Source organism: Nannospalax galili, unplaced genomic scaffold, assembly GCF_000622305.1.
Source record: "Nannospalax galili isolate Female #2095 unplaced genomic scaffold, S.galili_v1.0 scaffold136, whole genome shotgun sequence".
In the NCBI taxonomy this organism is placed as follows: Eukaryota; Metazoa; Chordata; class Mammalia; order Rodentia; family Spalacidae; genus Nannospalax; species Nannospalax galili.
Window position 1 is genome coordinate 8,044,549 of NW_008340872.1, and position 22,054 is coordinate 8,066,602.

The 22,054-nt window shown below is 41.1% G+C and overlaps 1 protein-coding gene across 6 annotated transcripts in view; it reads right to left on the bottom strand.

The window, feature by feature from the left end:
* Nucleotides 1-300: 300 nt before the first annotated feature.
* Map3k7cl (MAP3K7 C-terminal like) overlaps nucleotides 301-22,054 on the bottom strand; it is a 76,245-nt gene continuing 54,491 nt past the window's right edge. For 5 of the 6 annotated variants that reach the window (XM_008836023.3, XM_008836024.3, XM_029564915.1 and 2 more), the window contains one exon: nucleotides 6,670-7,866. In XM_008836023.3, the coding sequence (XP_008834245.1) occupies nucleotides 7,686-7,866 (181 nt within the window). In that variant the 3' untranslated portion in view covers nucleotides 6,670-7,685. Of the gene's footprint in view, nucleotides 379-6,669; nucleotides 7,867-22,054 lie in introns of those variants that run through there. The other variant, XM_029564913.1, reaches the window with a different exon arrangement.

The window sequence follows — 22,054 nt, forward strand, 5'->3', positions numbered from 1 at the left end:
GTTGCTTGGAAGTGGGGGCCCATGTGTTTAAGTGCAGTCAATACTCATTTGAACACTTGTGGGACTGAAGAGATGGCTCAGTGGTTAAGAGCACTGGCTGCTCTGTCAGAGGACCTGGGTTCAACTCCCAGCACCTACATGGTGGCTAACAACTGTCCTTAACTCCAGTTCCAGGGGATCTAATGCCCTCTTCTGTTCTCCGCAGGTATTACATGCAAAACACACATTTTTTTAAAAAATCCAAAAATAAAAATTTTTAAGTGGAACACTTGCCTGCAGATCTCAGTGAGGAGAGGTGGGGGGAGTCTTGCTTCCTGCCAGGGATCTGGGATCTGAATGCCATGTTCATGGTATCCCTCTCCAGAAAGAATAATCCCCCTAGGATAAGGTTGAGAAGTTGTACATCCTCAGAACACTTAAAGACAAATTTACATGAAAAAACAAACAAGAGAAACCAGCCCATTTTACCCAAGACCAACTTCTCACTTTCTTTCCTCCCAGCTATGTTGGAATAATCAAATCACTATAGTATCTGTGGCATTTTGGAGAATGCTGGGCTTGTGAGTCATATCCTTATTTACAGGAATTAGGGGGAAAGACAGCTTGTTCAGCACTTACTCCATTTATGAGAAGTGAGCAGACAGTTAAAGAGCTGCGGCGGGGGGGGGGCGGCGTTTCACATAGAATTGTATCTCATCTCACAATCTCTTTATCTTTCTGTTCTCGGGACTCTGACCTGGGAGAACAACCACTGCCCAGACACGTTTGGTGACAGATAAAAATATGGGCGAGTAGCCTGCCATCCCGAAGTTCTGTTTGGGCTGTAGAAAAAAAAATTATATATATATATATGGTTCCTCCTTCAGACACTCTGACTCAGTCACTTATGCTCAGAATACCATTCCTAAACTTCTTAGTCCATAAGCACCCAAGAGAAGTTTGTGAAAACTCAGTTCCTTAGGGAAAAACTTTGCGTTCCAGCGTGGGCGACTCAGGCGATCCCCTCTCAGTCAGGATTACAGCCTCAGTAATCCACCCTTGTAAATGCAGTCTTTTATCTATTTGTCTTCAGAACTGACAGGGCAGTGCATGCATGAAAGAGCTGAACACGATGTGTTCAAAGTTTTGGAGCAAAATGAATGAGTGACTGTGGCACTGTACCTGAAAACTCTCTGAAGTTAAATAAACTTGTCTTTAAGAGAGAACTTGTTTATATCTCTGAGAAAGAAAAGAATATAGTCCCACCTAATGAAAACAGAAGGTTAGAACTGGAAGTGTGTTCCGAACACCAGAGGGACCAGGCTGCCAGTCACCACCTGAGTGCACTCTTCTTGTTTGATGCTCAAGTTTGATGGCATCTGCGTCCCCAGCTCTGATTACTATCACTCAAAAATAGCAAAGATGAAAGCCTATAAACCCAGCACTTGGGAAGCTGAGGCAGGAGAATTACCACGAGTATGAGGTCAGCTTTGGTTGCACAGTGAACTCCAGGCCTGCCAGGAGTTTTACAAAAAAATCAAATTCTGGGGCTGGGGTATAGCTCAGTGGTAGAGTATGTGCTTGGTATGTGCAAGGTTCTAGGTTGGATCCCTACTAGCAAAAAGAAAGAGAAGGGAAGGGAGGGGAGAGGAGGGAAGGGAAGGGGAGGGAAGGGAAAGGAAGGAAAGGAAGGCCAGGTGCCCTGGTGCACACCTGTAATCTTAGCACTTGGGAAGATGAAGCCGGAGGACTGTCATGAATTTAAGGCTACCTGGAACTACAGAGTGAAGCCCTGTCTCAGAAAACCAAAATAAATAATAATAAATAATGTGGAAAACAACAAAGGTGAGTGAAAATGTTGTTTAAAGAATTCTAATTACTTACAAATACTTTGCTGGGAACTTGACCACCCTGAAACTTAAAAAAGAAAAATGTATTTTATTTTTACCTTATGTGTATGAGTACATTGCTGCATGTACGTAGGTGCACCCGTGTTGTGCAATGCTGGCTCAGAGGTCAGAAGACGACATTGGATCTCCTGGAACTGGAGCTATAGATGATTGCTAACCACAGGGCAACTAAAAACCATCCATAACTCCCATTCCAGGGGAATTCGATGCACAACATGGATGCACTTAGGTACATGCAGGCAATGCATGCACACACTAGAAAAAGTAAACTGAAAATAAAATATTTAAAAAATAATAAAATTACTTTACAAGAAGAACAACTATCCTGTCATCTATCTATCTATCTATCTATCTATCATATATCATCTATCTATCTATCTATCATCTATCTATCTTCTATCTATCATCTATCCTTCTATCATCCATCTCTCTCTCAAAATATGTCTAGTATAGATAACTCTATAGAACCCTCTGAGTAACTTAAAATGAAGTATAAGAGAAAACTCAAAACGTGCTATTCCAGCAGAGAACATGTTACCCTTGTAACAAGCTTTAAATTATTTTGTAGTGTCTCTTTTGCTTTTATGATTAAGGCCAAAATTCTTAGTGCAATCTTCGAGTTCCTGCCTTGACCTATGACTTTATCATGAACCTGTTCACGCTCAGCCACACTGGCCTGCCCTCAAGTCCTTGTAGGTACGACAGGGCTTCTGCTTATGTTTTGCTGTCTGGATTTCTTCCTCCACCTGCCTTCTTTGCCTCTGTGGCTCTGGCTCATCCCTCAGATCTTTTCTTCTTACTCATTACCAAGCCACCAAAGGTTCCTCATCTCATCCTGACTTCCTTTCACATGTACTCATAAACTGTTTCCTGTTTGGCTCTTATCCCATTTGGCATATTCCTTATCTATACTGCTTAACCAATCACCCCAAAATGTAGTGGCTTCAAACAACAAGCATTTATTGTCTCAAAATTCCTGAGAATTGGGAACTGGAAGCAGTTTAGCAGACCTGTTCTGGCTCAGTCTTTGACGAACATTCACGCAGCTGTGGGTCCTGCCTGGAGCTGGAGGCTCTTCCGTGCTTAGCTTACTTGGCTGTTGCCAAGAGCATCGGTTCCTTACTCTGATTCCCAGCTTGAGACTCCACAATGAGGCAGCACATCAAGTGCAGAGTGAGTGACCCAAGAGACAGAGGGGGAAGGACTATGTGTCCTCCTTTGCAAGTCCTGATACCGCTCCTGCTTACTTATCAGAAACACCTCTTAAGTCAGACTCACACTAATGGGGAGAAGACTTGATCTCCTTTTGAGAAGTTTTTAAAGATCTTTCTTAAACTTCCCCACATGATTACTTAGATAAACATCTACCTTCTTTACTAGACTAAGAATTGCTTGGGACTAGGACCCCATTTCTACTGTACTCTGTTGTGTCCCTGGCACCATCTAGGAGCCTGCCAATATGTAGGCATGCAATAATACTGAAGGCGGGAAGGCAGGAAAGAAGGAAGAAGGGAGGGATGGAGGGAGGAAAGGAACTTTGTATTTGCAATGCAGATCTAGTGAACGTTGTATGAACCTTAACTTTCTGGTTTGGGGAAATGAGTACAATTATAGCCACCTGTGGGATATATATATGTCATGAAATAGAAGGGAGACTATGAGGGAGAGAGAGAGCGTGTCTGAAGGGAGGTGAAGCCAACAACAGAGAGTAGTGAAAGGAGAAAAAGAAAATACATGTTTTCTCTCAATTGCAGAATCTGTGTATAAATAGTTTGGCTGTTTATACAGATAGCCATATACATCTGTGTGTGATGATAGGAAAGCAGAAGTGGGATTATTTGGGGATAGGAAGGACAATTGGTTCCTTTTCTGTTGCTGTGATATTATGTCCAAGGCAACTTCTAGAAGGAAGAGTTTATCTGAGCTTACGGTTTCAGGGGTAATGGTCCATAATGGCAGGGAAAGCATGAGCAAGGCTTAAAAAGCCTCCTCCCAGGCTGTGCTTCCTCCAGCAAGGCACACCTCCTAAAATTTCTCAAAAGAGCACCACCAACTGGGGACAAAATATCCAAATACTCAAATACTTGGAACCTATCAGGGACATTCTCATTCAAATCACCACAGAAAGGAACCAGCCAGAGAGGCCTAGGAGGGATGAGGGAGGACAGGTGGAGCAAATCTGTGCAATGTACAATGATACATATGTGTGAAGGTATCATAATGAAATGGATTATTTTATATGCTAATTTCAAACGTCATTAAGAATTGAGTAATTGAGCCTGATGCGGTGGGACACGCTTTTAATCCCAGCACTGGGGAGGCAGAGGCAGGTGGATCTCTGTGAGATCATAGCCAACCTAGTCAAGTTCCAGGCCAGTTGTGGGTACAGGGAGAGCCTGTCTCAAACAACAACAAAAAGAATAATCACTCTCTATATAGCACCTGGTACAGAAGAGGCTTATTGGATCTGATTTTTCTTCACCGTCCATATTTAAATCACATATGGATATCTGATGTGGATCCACTTCTTAGGTAGTTCTCACCCCTCCCATCTTTTGGTACATTTCAATGACTACTACTCTAAGACCCTTACCCATTCCTGGAAGCCTTCTCCAGTTCCCTAGTCCCAGTTCTCTCTTTAGTGCAATACATCTGACATACTACAAGCAGTCTAGTTATATTTAACTTTATGTTACTCATTTTTGGCAGCCTTTGTTGCTGCTGCATTTGGTAAGTACATAAGTTTTGGATGAATTGCATTTGAATTCCAGATCCATTTCCGTTCCTTGTTTGTACTGGATTGATAATACCCCCATGCCCACTCTGGCTTAGAAAAAGTTAGAGAAACATGCTCTGCCAATACCAATAGATTTGGCTGCTAGCCATATTTGACTGCCTTCTTTCCATGTCTATACACGCTAAAGGGCCCGCAGATATCAGCTCCTCTACTGGGGTAATTTTAAAATATAAAAGACTTGCATTTTTCCATAATTCTAGCTCTGAGGCAAGCATGTCACATTAATACTCTGTATACTAATAATGCGTCTGTATTTATTTTTAATGTTCCATATAGAATTAACTATATTGTTAATACCAAGAATGGTCTAAATTCTTGGGGTTTTTTTGTGGTGCTAGGGATTGAATCCAAGGTCTCATACATGTTAGGCAAGCACTACACCATAGCCCTGTCCCCTGTAGCTCTGAAGATGGTAAATCCTTAGGGATCTGTATTATATGGGTAATATAGAGTGGTAAATATGATTATTGGGATGTTGTCCAGTGGATGAAAGATGAGAGAGATAGTAAGAAACTCTGCCTTTAAATAAAATAGATATTTTCATATTTTAATAAATTAGAATCTGCTGAAAACACATATATATTCAGGGGAAAGATTACTTTTGAGGAACAAATGTGTATATTTTAGAAACATGTAGCAAGGGTTGGAGAAATGGCTCGGTGGTTAAGAGCACTGGTTGCTCTTGCAGAGGACCCAGTTTTAGTTACCAGTACCCACAGGGCTGTAACTCTGGTTCCAGAGGCTCCAACACCCTCTTCTGGCCTCTGTGAGCAATGCATATACATACTTATACACATGCAGGCAAAACACTCATACAAATAAAAATGAATTCTTTAAAAAGCTCTGATTGGGACTAAGAAAGATATGGATGTTATTTGCACAGTGGTTCCAGGGCATAACTTGGTGGTGGTCAGACATTTTCACCCTGCTCTTATTTTCGTTCAGGCAGAGAGAAGGTTTTAGAACTCTATCTCCCTGTCCCTCATTTACTACAAAAGGTCATAACTGCTTGAACTCTACAAGTGTGTGTAACTCTCTTCAGAAGATCAGTGAAAGGATGCAACTCTTGTATTTAAAGCTTAGTAAAACACTCTCCTTCCTGCCATGCCATTAGCCCTGGACTTTTGTAAACTTAGCACATGGTCTCTCCTTCCTGCTAGTATTTCTAAGCTCTCAGTTAAAGCAGCAAAAGGTAAATAGGGTCTGCTAACACTGAAAACTTTGAGATATGCAGAAAAGCTTCATTTCTGAAGTGGGGACACTGTGGATTCTTAAAGACCTCACAGATCCTGTATCATATAAGAAGCCTGTGGCTTGCATTGTGTCTCCCCTAGGCATTGCCCAAGCTGCTCAGTGATTGATTCACCAGGAGAGAATACTAGTTCCTTGTTGGGAAAGACTGCCCTGTCAATGGTCAGGTGCTTAGTGTCATTCTTGGACTTTGACCTCCAGATACCACTAGTGCCCTCTACCCTACTTGTGACAACCAAGGAAAATTTCTCTCAGGTCAGTGAGTGGCTCAGCAGGTAAGGGTGCTTACTACCAATCCAGACACCTGAACTGGATCCTGGGGATCTGCACAATACACACAGTGGAAGAAGAGAACTCACTCCTACAAGTTGTCCTCAGACCTGTGTGCACACACTCACATACACACATACACACACACACACACACACATGCACAATAAATAAATATAATTTAATTTTTAAAAGCAAAAGATCTTTAGACATTATAACAATACCCTTTTGAGGGAACAGCTTTCCCAGTTAAGAACTACTATCAATGTCTAAAGTCATCTTAATACCTCATAATCAGTTTTCGAGCTCTCAGTTAATTTAGAGAAGAAATCGAAGTCTTTCCAAGAAAAGGGATTTCACTTCTTTTTGTAGAGAACACAGCTAAGAATAAATTCTAAGCGGGACTAGGCACTCCCAACTTCTAGCATTAAGGGGGTTAGGAAAGAAGCCAAACACAAGGTCACACTTTTGATCCATGTTTAATGAAAAAGGAGTTACATGACTAGAAATGGACAAAGAAAAAAGATAATGTGGGAAAATGTGAGAACTGGAACAAAAGGAAAACCATTTTAATTCTTAATTTACTCACATATTTCTATTCATTCTTACTGATCTAAAACATCTCATCAATCCAAATCAACATAATAGTTATATAATTTCACGATGTTTTATGGGAACTCATCAAACTAATACCCAAATGATACCTTTCCTCTTCCCCCATACCCATATCTCCAGGATGCACAAAGCCAGGGCAAAGATATTTACTGTGTGTTAACACCGAGCGAAGGAAGCACAGCCTCGGGTGATTCTTTATTACAACAGCAAGTCAGCACTGGCAAATGAGCCTTCGACACAGACATGATCTCTGCTAATATGTTCATGAGAAAGCTTTTATGATATGCAACCATTTATTCTTAAGACGACCAATCACTGAAAAACTGCATCTGACTCTATTGAACAGAAATATGTGCAGAGAAGTTTCTATGGTTTGTAGTTGAGCAGACTTGAAATATGAAAGGCATGAGATTTTAAAATGCGGATGTGAAACTACGAAGCTACAGTGAGCATCTTACTGCTTTGTTTTATGGCTCATGGTTCTCAGTGGGGTCAGTCGACATTCTGATTTTATTACTTTCTACTCTAAAGCATAATGTGATCATATCTTCCTAAATAAGAAATATATAGATATATCTATATCTATATCTAGATACAGATATAGATATATCTTTGGATGAGAACTCTGATCTCTGAAAATATATACTGGTAATAACTTTGCATTAACGATCTCACTTAAAATAAAATATCCCTTTCTCAAGCTAGAATCTAGGCAGCAGTAAAACCCTAGACATTAGCCATGTGGGTGATAAAGAGAAGCAATAGATTCTTTAAAATACAGTCTAGCCCTTTAAAATACAAATCTTTTTGACGCACAGCAGTCGCCGACGTCTTATGCTCACATTTAATCACGTCTGGTTCTGGTTAGGAGGACCCCTGCCTCTTCTGATACTGGATTCTAAGCTTTTCCAGTTGTTCCACACACTGCGACTGCGCCATCTTCAGTGTCCGATTCTCCTCCGTCAGAGCCTCGAATTCCCGAACCAGCTGAGCAGCATCTGCCTTCTCCTTTTCTGCCTGGTCCAGTTTGGCAATGAGCTCCTTTCTGAAATACAGGGTGTGGGGCAAGAAGGACAGGCCTCAGTGCAAACAAACCAAGCGACTCCACAGCAGCACAGCGGGGTCAGAGCGCTGCTCTGTTCTGTTTTCGAACTGTTTGCCTAGCTCTTCTAGCCTCCCATGGCATACCGTTATATTTTCTTTCTCTGTTTCTTTTTAAAGTATTTTTAAAAATTAGCTTTTTAAAGGTTTCCATATGGGCTTTTCATACACATTTCACTGTGATTAATTCCCTACACACACAGCCCCCTCATCTCCATCTCCTGCCCACTTTTCCCCCTCTGTTCCCTTTGGCTCCATCATTCCCCCTTCCACATTGTTCTGTTGTCTTCCCCATCTCTCTTTTAAAGCCTCTTCTTTCTATCTCATGGACCCTTTTCTAGTTTCCCGGGCTTTACCCACATTTAATTCCAACTGGATAACGTACTTCTCAGAGGTTAGGATCTCCTGTGAGGGACGGCATTCAGTATTTATCTTTTGAACCTGGGTTACCTCACTTAATGCTGTCCAGTTCCATTCATTTTCATGATATTTTCATTATTTTGTTTTCTTTTTTAATATTTTTATTATTTTTATTTTATATGTATGAGTGTATTGCCTGCATGTATGTGAGTGCACCCGTGTCGTGCAATGCCACAGAGGTCTGCCCCTGGAACTGGAGTTAAGGATGGTTCTTAGCCGCCATGTGGGTGCTGGGAATCAAACCTGGGTCCTCTGCAAGAGCAGTCACTGTTCTTAACAGCCGAGCCATCTCTCCAGCCCCTATTTTGTTTTCTTTATGGCTGAATAAAATTCCACTCTGTATATGTACCATATTTTTGTTATCCATTCATCAACAGACAGATATCTAAGTGAATTTCATTCCCTTACTACTGTAAAAAGAGCAGTGATAGACATGGATGCACAGTATTTCTATAGTAGAATGTAGATTCCTTGGGTACATGCCCAGGAATGGTATAGGTGGGTCATAGGGTAGTTCGAATTTTAGGTTTTTAAATATTTATTTAATATTTTTATTTATGTGTGTATTTCCCATGTGTATATAAGTGTACCAGTGTCATGCAATGCCAGAGGAGGCCAGAAGAGGGCACCAGATCCCCCAGACCTGGACAGTTGTTAACAGTTGTAAACCACCAGTGGCTAAGAATCAAATCCAGGTCCTCTGCAAGAGCAGCCAGTGGTCTTAGCCGCTGAGCCGTCTCTCCAGCCCCCTAATTCCAGTTTTTTGAGAAACCTGATTTGCATAGTGGCTACACTTGTTTACACTCCCATCCATAGTGGGTGAGACAGGGTCTCACTCTGTACACCTAAGTTGACCTGGACCTCATTATGTAGCCCAGACTGACCTTGAACGTGCAGCAATCCTCCTTCCTCAGCTTCCCAAGTGCTGAGGTTAAAGTTGTGAGCTGCCTTGCCCAAATATTGGTTTTCTTTTTATTTTAATTTTTCCAAATTCACAAGTTTTAGGTTCCTTTATTTTATCTATCATCTCTAGACATATCCAATATGCTAAACATAGGCAAAAGACCCAAGATGTTCTTCAATCATCCAAAAACAGTGATATTTTAAAGTATTTTTATTTATTATTATTGTGTGTATGCATGTGTGTGCGTGCACGTGTGTGTGTGTGTGGTGTGTGTGTAAGAGCAGGTGCACATGTGCCATGGCCTGCAATGATGTCGGCTCTGTCCTTTTACCATGGGTCCCAGAGATCAAATTCAGGTTGTCAGACTTGAATGACAAATGCTTTTACCTGCTGAGCCATCTCACTGGCCAGTGATCTTTTTTTTCAAGCGTAACAAATTATGCACTGACTGTTCAAAAGACATAACAGCAATAAAATTTTAACTATTTCTGAGAAAGTAATCAAAGTTATAAAAGCTGCAACAAGGGGCTGGAGAGATGGCTCAGTGGTTAAGAGCACTGGCTGCTCTTACAGAAGACCTGGATTTGATTCAGTTCCTAGCACCCACATGGGAGCTAACAACCATCCATAGTGCCAGATCCAGGGGATCTGATGCCCTCTCTGGCCTCCTTGGGCACTGCATGACAGGTGCACTTACCTTGCAGGCAAAATACTCATGCATATAAAATAAAGACAATTAAATCAAAAAAATAAAAAATTAAAAGTGTAACAGTTTCTCAAAATTTACTAATTTAGAAAAAAAGAAAAGAATCAGTTAATGTATAAATTAAGGTCCTACATCTATCTTGTAGGGGCCTACTTTGTCTGAATCTTTGTCCTCCAAACTCATTAGCTCCTTTTGCTTCTTGTATCTGAGTTTTACAAATCTTCATGAGGAGCTGGGACTAGAGTTCAATGATGGACATTTACCCTGCAAGCTCAAGGCCTTGGGTTCAACCCTAAGAATATCATTTTCCATGTATTTCTCTAGCCCTCACGTACATATAATTGTCCCTTAGTATCCATCAAGGATTAGATCAAGGACCTCCATAGATCAGCTGATGCTCAAAATAACATAGCAATTTTATATAACCTAGCCATATCATATCCTCCTGTATGTGTTAACTCTAGATTATTTACAATGCCTAATACAAAGCACATGCTGTGTTAAAATGCTGTAGTATACTATTTGGAAAATAGTGAGTAGAAAATAAAAACACACTCTAACAGCACAGCATCTGATACACAATTGATTGAATCATGGCTGCGGACCCCTGGATAAAAAGGGCCACTGAACTATAGCCTAATCAACAAAATGACATATTTACATTTGGTGCTGGCTCAATAGACTTGAGGAAGTAAGCTGGGGATGCTGGAGAGGATCAAAAGTAACAACACTGGGGCTGGAGAGATGGCTCAACAGTTAAGAACACTGGTTGTTCTTGCAGAACACCTGGGTTTGAATCCCAGCACCCACATGGCAGCTAACAACTGTCCATAACTCCAGTTCTAGGGGATCCAACAGTCTCTTCTGTCCTCCACAGGCATTGCATGGCACAGGTGCACTTACCTACACGCAGGTAATACACACATACACATAAAAATAATAAAAAATTTTTAAGTAACAACATCCTAAATAAACTCAGTTCTCAGTAATATTGGTAAAAAATTTGTTGATGTAAACATAGTGAAAAGCTTTCACAGCTCATGCTTGGGTCTGATGAACAGGAGAACTCAAAAGAATACTGGGTCTACACCCCTATGTGGGTCAGTTAATCCTAAACCAGACTACATCATCTGGCTGAATTCTCCTCTTTCTCACGTTTCTTCCTCTTCTCAAGGTGAAGAACAGTTGATAAATGTGCTTAGATACATACTTTTCTATGTGGTTTTCCTAAAGGAAAGATTCTGCACTGCCAATGTGAACACTGGGTAACAACAGAGAGTGCCCGGGAAGTTCCATTTCACATGCATATTTTATAATAATATGTATTTTAAAATATGAACCAATACATCAAATCCACAGTTTCAAAGAGTCCATACCCAAGAGCTGAGGAGGTAGCTCAGGTGGAAAAGTGCCTGCTGTGCAAACATGAAGGCCTGAGTTGTATCCCAGAACCCACATAAAAAGCCAGACATGGGGCTAGAGAGATCGTTCAGTGGTTAACAGCTCTGGCTGCTCTTGCAGAGGACCCAGGTTCAGCTCCCAGCTCTCACATGGCAGCTAACAACCATCCATAACCCCAGTTCTAGGGGATCCAGAATCCTCTTCTGGTTTCCTCTGGACATTGTAGAACATGGGTGCACTTACATACATACAAGCAAAACACTTATATACATAAAATATAAATAAATAAACAAATAATAAAATTTTTATATCCAGGAATGATAGTGCCCACTTGGTATTTCAGGACTGGGGAGATAAAGACAGAAGGAACCTAGGACTCACTGGTCAGCCAGCTGAACTGGGGAGTCCCAGGTTCCATTGAGAGGCTAAATCTCATAAAAGAAGGTGGGTGGCCATTCTGAACAAACAATACCTGAGGTTGACCTCTGGTTTCCACGTGTGTGTAAATACACACACACAAACATACACACACATACACACACACACACAACACACACCACCACACCTTATACCTAAGAGAATGCAATTTTCAGATAAAATATCTATTTAGAGCTGACAGAGAAGAGTGTTGAGTAAATAATAGCACAAGTATGGAATGTTTTGTGGAAGTCATACTGAGATGACCAAAGATTGGGGCACACTGATGCCTGCTTCAGTCCAAGCTTTGGTCATTTGTGGGTTCTTCCTCCCCCATCCAAAGCCCCTGAGGTTCTGTGGGTGTGTTCTCAGGAAACTTAAAGACCTGTTCAAAGTAGTAACAGCCTAACTTTAGGGTGTAGCATGTACGTATATTGTCTTTTTGACATGTAGTCATCACTAATTGTGGCCACTTTCCTAAGAGTTTCTTCTCTTCCTTCTTGCACTGACCTGATAAATGACAGATAAAGAGAAGAATAAAAAGCTTACATTTCTGGAAAATAATAATAGTCACATTTATCTTGGAAGTAAGTCCAGGGTCACTGGGAGCAAATCCAACCTGTAATGTCCTAGGAATCCGTAACTGGGAAATGACCTGACCGTCTCATTCATTTAGATCTCCAAACAGTTTTGAGTGTTTAGTTAAGAGGTTGCGGGGGGGGGGGTATGTATTTATAATCCCAGCTCTTGGGAGACTCAGGCAGGAGCTAGAGGCCAGCCTGGGTTACATAGAGAGACTCTATTGGGAGGCATTTTTAATACAGGGTCCCCTGGAGCCATAGCTGGCCTGGAAATCACTATATAAACCAGGCTGGCTTTGATCTCACAGAAATCTGTCTGCCTCTGCCTTCTGAGTGCTGGGATTAACGCATGCACCAGCGCACCCAGCAAGAGAACCTATCTTAAAAACTAAAAAGAAAAATTACCATTAGTTAAAAAAAAAAAAACCTTTGGACACAAAACCAGACTATTGCAACACATGTATATTTATTCATGAATTATGTGTTAATGCATTATGCACATTGTAAAGCATAACCAAATAAAGATATGTAATGAGAAAAGACTGGACACTAAAACCAGTGGATAAAAGTCTAATGAGGAACAAAACATTTATGCATTCTCAGACTCTATTGCCACAAAATACTTATGAATTGCAAAGGGAGGCAGTATGGAGAAACTGGAAGGCTGCTTCCAGCAACTGAACAACACTGACATCAGTACTGTGCAGATAAGTAGGTACCCCATGCTCTGTGACAAAGGAAGCATCACGTCTGCGGCATGCCTGTCGAAAGTGCACAGTCTACATCTAAGCATGAGAAATATTAAACAACACAAAATTGCCAGTCTATAGCTTTTAAAAGATTGTAAAATGTTCCATATTTTTAACAACCAAAGAGAAATCACAGTGAAAACCAATGTGCTGTTCTAGACTGGAAAACAAATAGCTTTGAAATAGCTTTTAAGGTATTAATGGGAAAATGATGAAGTTTGATCTTTTTGAGATAGTGTCTCCCTGTAGCTCCAGCTGGCCTAGAACTCGCTATGTAGACCAGGCTGGCCTTGAACTCACAGAGATCTGCCTGCCTCTGCCTCCCAAGTGCTGGGACTAAAGGTGTGTGCCACCACGCCCAGAAATTGATGCAGTTTGAATATGTTCTATGAATTAGATAAACTGCTGCACTGCTGATAACTTTCTTTTTCCTTGTTCCTTGAGTATCCTTGTTCTGAGAACCTACTAAAGTATTTGGGACAATAGATGCTGTGTGTATGTACATATATACAGATAGACTGATGGATGCATGTATGTATCTCCATAAGTAACCAAGGGAAAAAAAAAACCTTCATTGTTAAGGAAGAATAAAGAACAATTAGGGATTTTTAATAATTAGTAAATTCAGTAAAAGACACGAGAGTTTTTAATACTTCCTTTGAGACTTTTCTATAAATATGAAACCATCAAAATAAAGAAAGTCAAAACAGAAATTCTAACATTCTCTTCCTACACCTGAGACTCCCTTGAACACCCAATTTGGTATCCGCTGAGCAAAACTCGGCCATTGGGAAGGAAGAGGACAGCAGGGCCAAGGGAGCATGTGGAGCACAGGCCTGCACACACACTACGTTCTTGGGCTCTCACTGACCTCCGGACATCCGAGATGTTTAAAATAGAACAGGCTCCTGATAAATACTTCATGAGTGAATAACTGAAGAAAAATGTACTTCAGAGAAAGGTAATTTATATCTTAAAAGAAAGTAAATGAAACTCAAAGTGGTCCACTTAATTTAAAAAAGGCACACAGCTAATAAGAAAAGACAGAAATCAAGTCTGTCCTGCTGATTAAATGGTTAGGGCTCTGCGTCCCTGAGCACAGTTAAAGCAGAACATGCCGATAATTAAATATTGATTAGTAAAAGTCCTCTTGTGACTATCTTAAATAAATTAATGAGCAAACCTATCTGGGATTCAAAAAGAGAGAGCTACTGTAAATCCTCCAACCATCAGATCATCCATCCCTGGACTGGTTGCATTTTTCCCCCTTTGAAATGACCTGTGTCAGGTAAACAGGTAGAGGTACAGCTCTGCTTTCAACTCCTCGTGTGGCAGTTGATAGTACTGGGTCTAACAATAGCTATTTTCCTGACTTTATCTGACTAGATTTAATGTCCTGAATCCATCTCTTGTTACTTTTGATTAGTGAAGATAATAAATCACAGAATCACTGATTTTATAACTACAAGGGTCAAGATTATCTAGTCCAATCTCGCTGCATTAGAGAATGTCAATAATAATTTCTTCTTTATCACAGGCCAAAAAGCCTCAGCTGATAGGTTTCTAAATTAGCTTCATGTACTTGATAAGCCATTATGTAGATAGCCAATAAAAACTGTCAAAATGTTTGCTGTCTCCTCTCTAGGATCTATTTAGATAGGCATATTTGTGGTCATCCATTAGCAAATCATAATTAAACTCCAGCACATGAAGCTACAGAAACTATCTTATAAATAGATGACTCAAAGAACTCAGTATTTATGATGAGGTATAATGTGGTCCTGCCTTGAACCTTTTGGCCATCAAGTCTATCACTCATTCAGTGTCACATGATATGGAACAGGGGAATGTGACTACAGGAAGCTCACTTTGAAGTAGAACTTGTGATACAGCATGATAGAACTCAACAGTGAAGGCCAATAACCTTGGGGTCTGTTATGGATCATCAGATGGCCCCATCCTAAGCAAGAACATGAAAAAGGTTTTGCTTATAGAGACAAGAGAGAATGGAAGTGTGTTAAGTAAAGAAACTTTTAAAAACTTGTGGAAATGAATCTTAAAATATAGGAATTTCTTTACGTTCCAAGAGACTGACACATGGATTCATTGTCAGAACAGATGTTTCTTTGCTCTAGAAAAAAAGTCTCTATCATGGTCCTCAGGAAAACACATGTACTGCCATTTGAGGAGGCAGAGGGATGACCAAAGGACAACATTGGACCCTTTTAGGAGAAAGTGAGATTGACTCTAAACCAGGGTTTGCTAATGTTGATACGAACAGCAATTTGGGCCTGGCACTTCTGCCCTGTACATTAGCATTGCAGGAGACTTACCAGTATCCTTGGCTTTTGCTCCCTAGGTGCTGGGAACAACCTCCTTAGCACCTGGCCACACAACCAAAAATTCCTCTAGATTTTTTTTCAGGTTGGGGGGTTGGGAGGGAGAGGCGAACCCCCCCACCCCAATTGAGAACCACTGTTTAAAGGAAGTGGCATGCACCATTAATCACTCTGAGTTGGGGGAGGAATAACGTGAAAAGCAAGGTGTTTCCTTGCTCTGCTCCCCAGAGACTTGATTGGAGCCTCCTTCCTGTTAAGGTTCAGATGGCCCCACCCCTCACCAACAGGGCCCCAAGGACTTCTCATGCTCTTGGGAAAAGGGAACTGAGCTGATAAGCGCCCTGGTCTTTGAAGTCAAGAGAAGCAGACTTTTCTCCACTGTTTGGCCAACACAGCAGGCTTCCCCTTTGATCTCTAAAGAGGACGGGTTTTAACAGTCCCACTCTCCCACTTCCCCCCCACCCAACTTTTAAAAAATGCATCTTCCCACCTCCTTCAGGAGGCAGAAGCCTCCTTTTTTGAAAGATCCCAGCTCAAGACCCTGGCAGAGATTTCCCCTGCCCAGAAGGGAATCTGTCCCATGTGTTCTTTTGCTAATAAACCCTATTTTGATGGAGTTTTATCTGTGTCCTGGTGCCTCCTCCTCCTCCATTCGCTCATTCTCTGCCAACTTTTTACCTATCAGATGGTTGCCAAAACCCGGTTCTTACTTCAAGGGACCCGCCTGGACTTCTCCAATGCCACTAACTCGGCTCTCAGGTACACTTCTCTCTCTCCCCTCTCCCCAGCCCTCTGCTTTGCTCTCACCTCTTTCTGGCTCTCCTCACTGGGAAACACTCTGCCTTGCCTGTGTCTTCTTTTGATCTCTTTTCCCATTTATTTTCACCACTCCTGGACAGCACTGTGGTCTCTGTGATGGACCTGCTTCATCCGTTCCCTATCTCAGTTCCCCCACTGGCCACTCACCACGGCATCTTGCCCCTCCCCACTCCTTTGCCATGGGCTACAAGCTCTGCTGTCTTCCATCCTTTTTCCTGTCTTTATCCTCTTCCACTGCCTATCTTCCTCACTTTACTCAGGATGATTTCTGATACCATTCAGTCCAACACATACAAATGCTCTGTATCCTTCTCCTCTCTCTCCCCCTCCCATACTAAAGCCCGCCAACTGTCTGACCTCCCATGCTGGCTTTAAACCTGCATGACCCAAGGCTTTTTTTTTTTTTTCCATCCCCTCCAATCAGCTGCCAAGATTGCCAGCTCCCCTGCCCTGGGGATTTTTTTAACATTCTAATGAAATGATGTTTCCAGCTGGGCCCATTCTTAAATTCTCTTATAAATTTGGCTAAAAACCCTTTAGGGAACCTTTCTCCCCATTTTGACCCAACTAGCCTAAACCAGCTGGGCAACTTTGCAGGATCATTTAAACAATTTCAGGCGGCTTGCCCCATAGACAAACAAAAAACGTTTTAAAAGCCTTTTTTTCTCCCAAACTTTTTCTCAGGCAAAGGGGCTCAAACTTTGATCTTAGGCCCTCTTGAGCATCAAGCAACTGGTTCTCAGGTGCCTACTTTTCTAACTACACCTAACCATTTTAAATCTTACTATATATAAAAGGTCACAGGCACTGCTCAGGCGAGTCATATGCTTTCAGACCAAGGAACACTGATTCACATGCCCTGTTCCTTCTGCTGCCCTCATGAGTTTCTTTTCCAGCATAGCTTCTGTCTAGAAACTAAGAAATCCTGAGAACTTGGCTTCCCATTCATGGTTACACTGGTTGGTGAGAAACATAGATTCCTTTGACTTGCTTCTCTATTTGGGATATATATATATATATATATATATATATATATATATATATATAGAGAGAGAGAGAGAGAGAGAGAGAGAGAGTGTGTTTTTTTTTTTTCTAGGAGATTTAGCCGGTGGTGCAGGCCCAGGGAAGCAGAGAGAGGTGAGGGCGGGGCCAGGACCAGAAGTGGTGCTCCTGGAGCCCAAGAAAGGGACTGAGTTTCTCTGGGTGAGAAGGGTCAGGAAGCAGTATTGGTTCCCCAGGTGTCTGGGGCCCCGAGACTAGGAATGGCGCAGGGCCCAAACTAGGAGTATAGAACGGCGAGGTGAGGGATGGAAGGGTGAATGTCGCTTAGGGAGTCCCGGCGCGGAGAGCTGCGCTATTGACTTACCCAAGAGCTACTGTTTTTTAAAGATGCTGTTTTAAGTTTTTATACTGTTTGACATATTTATGGATTTTTTAAAAGGAATTATTTTTAGATTTTGACATTGTTTGCATGACATCTTTATCTGGTAATATTAAAGGAATTATTTTGGATTTTAACATCTTTTATATGGTATTTACTAATTTCTAAAAATGACTATTTTAAATTCTTACTGTTTTACATAGCATATTTGTTAGTCTCTAAAGGGAACTTAAAGCTTTTCTAGCCATTTGCCTTCAAGGTACAAAGGGAGCTGACACTTTGTGATGACTAGACCTGTGAAGCACATGAAAATTTGCTGTACTCCAGGGCCAAAACATTACAAGAGACAAGCTACTACCAACACATAGTTACAACAATGAGAGGTAAAAAGTAATAGTCTACTTGAATGAGAGGCTTGAGATGCCATCTCTACTGGTCTTAACTCTTTCCCTTTCTACCTTATGATTCTAAGCCTGTTTTTCCCTTAAATAGAGTTATTTCCCTCTCTGATACTCAGATACTGTATGCTTATGTTCCTGCCCCATCATTCCCTGAGTTCTTTCTAGTTATAATGTCAGAGTAATATTAATTATATTGGTAAATTGTCACGTGCTGTTTGAGCTCACTGAGATGCTGACTCTGAAGATGGGATTGGCCTTCCCACTTCAGACTCAAGCCTATTATCTCAAAATGTGTTCTCCAAGACTTTTCCAGGTTCAAGCTGGCCCCTTTGACCCTATGACAAGGAGGAGAACAACAAAACAGCCTAAGAGTAAAGGCACTATGCAGTTGAGAACTGCTAAGGTGTAAATTAATTTCAACAGAGGGTATTACTGACTATAATAAAACTAGCTAATGGAATTATTTTCAGTACTATTTACATTTTATTTATTAACCTAATCTGTTAATGTTTCCTTTTATCCTTCTTATCTCCTCTGATTTATGTTTATTTATTCTCATCCTAATCTGTTAATGTGTCCTTTTGTCTTTCCTGTCTCCTATAAGGTTTTATTATCTTCCTTCAGTTATTTAGCTCTTAAAAAGGAAAAGATGCTACCTCAAATCTATATGGAAACTTAACTCTTTCTTTAGGCCACTAATTACCTATACAAAATGACATCTAAACTGGTTGGGTAAAATCCTATTTGTGAAATAGCATTTTTGTTTTTAGTTTACTTTCATGGTGTTTTAACATGTATTCATTTTGTTTGTCTACTTCAAATGTGTTTTGGTTTAAAAATGATAAGCCAACCACATTCTCAACAAAGACTATATAATTAAATATGTATATACAGTCAACATAAATTTGTGCTTCTTAAAATTAATTTACTTGGTATCATATTAATTTTTAAGTAAAATCTTGTACAAACTAAAAATGTTAAATTAAGACCAAAATACTTTTTTCAGGCCAAAATATTTTCTCTTTAATCTACAACATGGTTCCTGGTACTAAAATATATGTTAATTTTAAGTACCTCTCTCCCTATCTCTCTCTCTCTCTCTCCCTCCCCCCCTCTCTCACCACTGCCCTTCTGGGGCTCTACCAAACCTCTACTAACCCACCACCCTTCTGGGGCTCATCTTCCCTCAGCCTCTACTAAATAAACCTCAGGATCACCTTGTTCCACAAACTTCCCTCCCTTCTGGCTCACCGCATTTTTTCCACTTTTCTCCCATCCCATTCCTTGTACTTTGTCTCCATCTGCTGGCTGGTCACACCACACTCTCATTGCAGGGTTTTCTGTTCCTCTCACTTGCCTCAAAATCACCCGTGTGTCGGAAAACCCCTTTCCTTTCTCTGGCCATAAGATGCTATTTCCAGAGATAGGAACATGCACTACTTCCTGTCCAGGACAGGATCTCGCCTTTCCTCTCCCTGATGATCTAACTGCGGGATGCCACCTTCTGGGACTTGGAAATAACTCAAAAATAATAACTCGAACCCATGCAACAAAAAAGGACACTTCGTTTTGATGCCTGGTTCTCCTCGTTCTCATTTTGCATGACCGATGCCAAACCCCTTTCCCTCCTACTCCCTCCCTGTCTCTCTTCCTCATCCACTGCGCTTTCCTGCCCAGACTCATGATCCTGCTTCCACTCCCTATGGAGAGAGAATTTTCTTTGTCTCCTGTCTGCTTGGTTCTGTTTCTACCTCCTACCTGCTTGCTCAGTTCTTTCTCTATTTCTTCTTCACTCTGTACTTAATCTGTCACTATGGGAACCACCCACTCAAAGTCTCAGGGTCTCATACCTCTTGCTTGTCTTCTTAAATCCTTAAAACAACTAGGACTTTCAGATACAATCAGGCCAAAATGCTTGAAATTCCTGTGCACCACTGCCTGGCCTCAGTATGAGTTAGATAATAACTCTGTTTGGCCAGACACTGGAACCTTAAACTTCAATGTTTTGAGAGATTTAGAAAATTGCTGCCATTGTAAAGGCAAACGGCCCAAATTACCATACATCCAAGCTTCCTTTGATCTCTGTGATAATCCCTCCCTCTGGGTCCCATATTCTTCCCATCAGGTTCTTCTGGCTAAAACAGTTTCATGGGATCCCAACCCACCAGAGGGGCCTCCACCTCAGCTTTTGATTCCTACCATAGCCAATGAACTACCCCTAAGTAGGACCCATCCCCAACCTCCTCCTGCTCCCCAGCCTGAGGCATAGCCAAGTCCTCCCCATGCTCTCCCCTTGCTATACTCTCCCTTGCCTCCCATTCCAGGGCCCAACCCATCTCTCCTCCTTTCTCCAACTTGAACTCCCTCTCCATACCATGACCTTCCCCCTCTCCAGCACTTCTCTAAGTCCATCACCCACTCTCCTTCCATTAACTCTCCTCTACTTAAGGAAATCCAAAACCTTAAACACCTCCTTGTCAAATATTCCCTTGTCTCCCCTATTCTGGCTTCTAGCTCAAATAACCCATTTATCCCTCCTGTATCTAACTTCTACTTTGATTCCAGACCCCTGCCTCTGATACCCCTGCCCCTCTGTCCCCTCATGGACAGGACACCCCTCCCATCTCTTCCACTCCAACAGTTATAAAGTCTAAACAGGGTTATAGCACAGTTTTCCTTAATTGATTATGCTGGAGGTTGTAAACATCAGTTTAATAATGTTTAACTATACACCAATTGCTTTTTTCCACCTAAAAGCAAGGTTTTGGTAGACCATTCTCTAAACTTCATAAGGCAAAAGATTTACCTAGAAACTTATAAAACATAATATGTACATGGGTAATATTAACTTATTACATTATCTTATGTGTATAATTTAGATTCCATGTTCTTTTAATAAGATGATGCTACACACTACTTTCTTCTCAGTCAAACAATTACCATCTTCATGACTTCAGCTGTGTCCACTAACAAAAAATCATCACAATTGAACTTGTTGACTTGACTATCATAGTCTTTAATTGAAGGAGGAGGGATAAACAGGGTCATTGGACCCTCACCTGAGTATCCAGCCACCCTTCCCAGCCAACTGTATGTAATTTGACCCTAATTACATGGTCTTCTGGGACTTGGGGAAGACTAAAGTGTATTATCTGGAAAAGGCTAGGAAGAGAAGGCTTGATCCATGCTGGGTTAAGGCTTTCCAATGTAAATACTCTCAGGTCACTCATATACCTCAGCAACCCCTCAGTCATCTCTGTAAGCTCAGTAAATTCACTGGTTCTGCAGAAAAACTTTAAAATTGGTTTGATACTACAATCTAAAAAGGGGAAAAAAACATTGCTTAGTATCCCTAGGAAAAGAATTCTCACAATAGATGAAAAATTTGTTTGTTAATGTTATTGTGTCTCATGGTTATTACAAAAAGAAAATGGAAAATTGGAGGGTGTTGGAAGGATATGAGAATGGAGATATTTTTTAAGAGAGATTTATGTATGAAAATTATGATGGCTGGATATTTCCAGAATTGGCAGAGAAATGAGAGAGCTGGGCAGGTGATGAAGGTCTGTGTAGGGTTGTTACAATATAACAAGAATGAGACAAGGATAATGTATAGACAACCTTAAAATTTCTAAGGTCATATCTTAGTCAACTAGTCTAAGGATGTCTAGTCAAGATTTATTTAAGGATGTTGCCCAAGCTCTATCTACATAGCACATGGTAATTAAAAGTACCAGATTGGTGTAGCTAACATTGTTGGATGTTTAATAGCCAGACTCTAAGGCCTATATTAATCTGGTCAGAGGGACTTAAAGGGACAAGTTTTTGTTCCTTGCCCTCCAAGGTCAAATAAGTTATAGGGGCTATGGAGCATCTCTCGAAATGTCCTGTAACTTTGGTGAGTCACCTGTCCTCTTGTTCACGGAGGCCATGGAGACCCCACCAGATGTACTTGAACCAGTGTCCAGTCTACAAGAGGGTCAACTCAGAGGAAACATTTCCTCCATGCTCCCA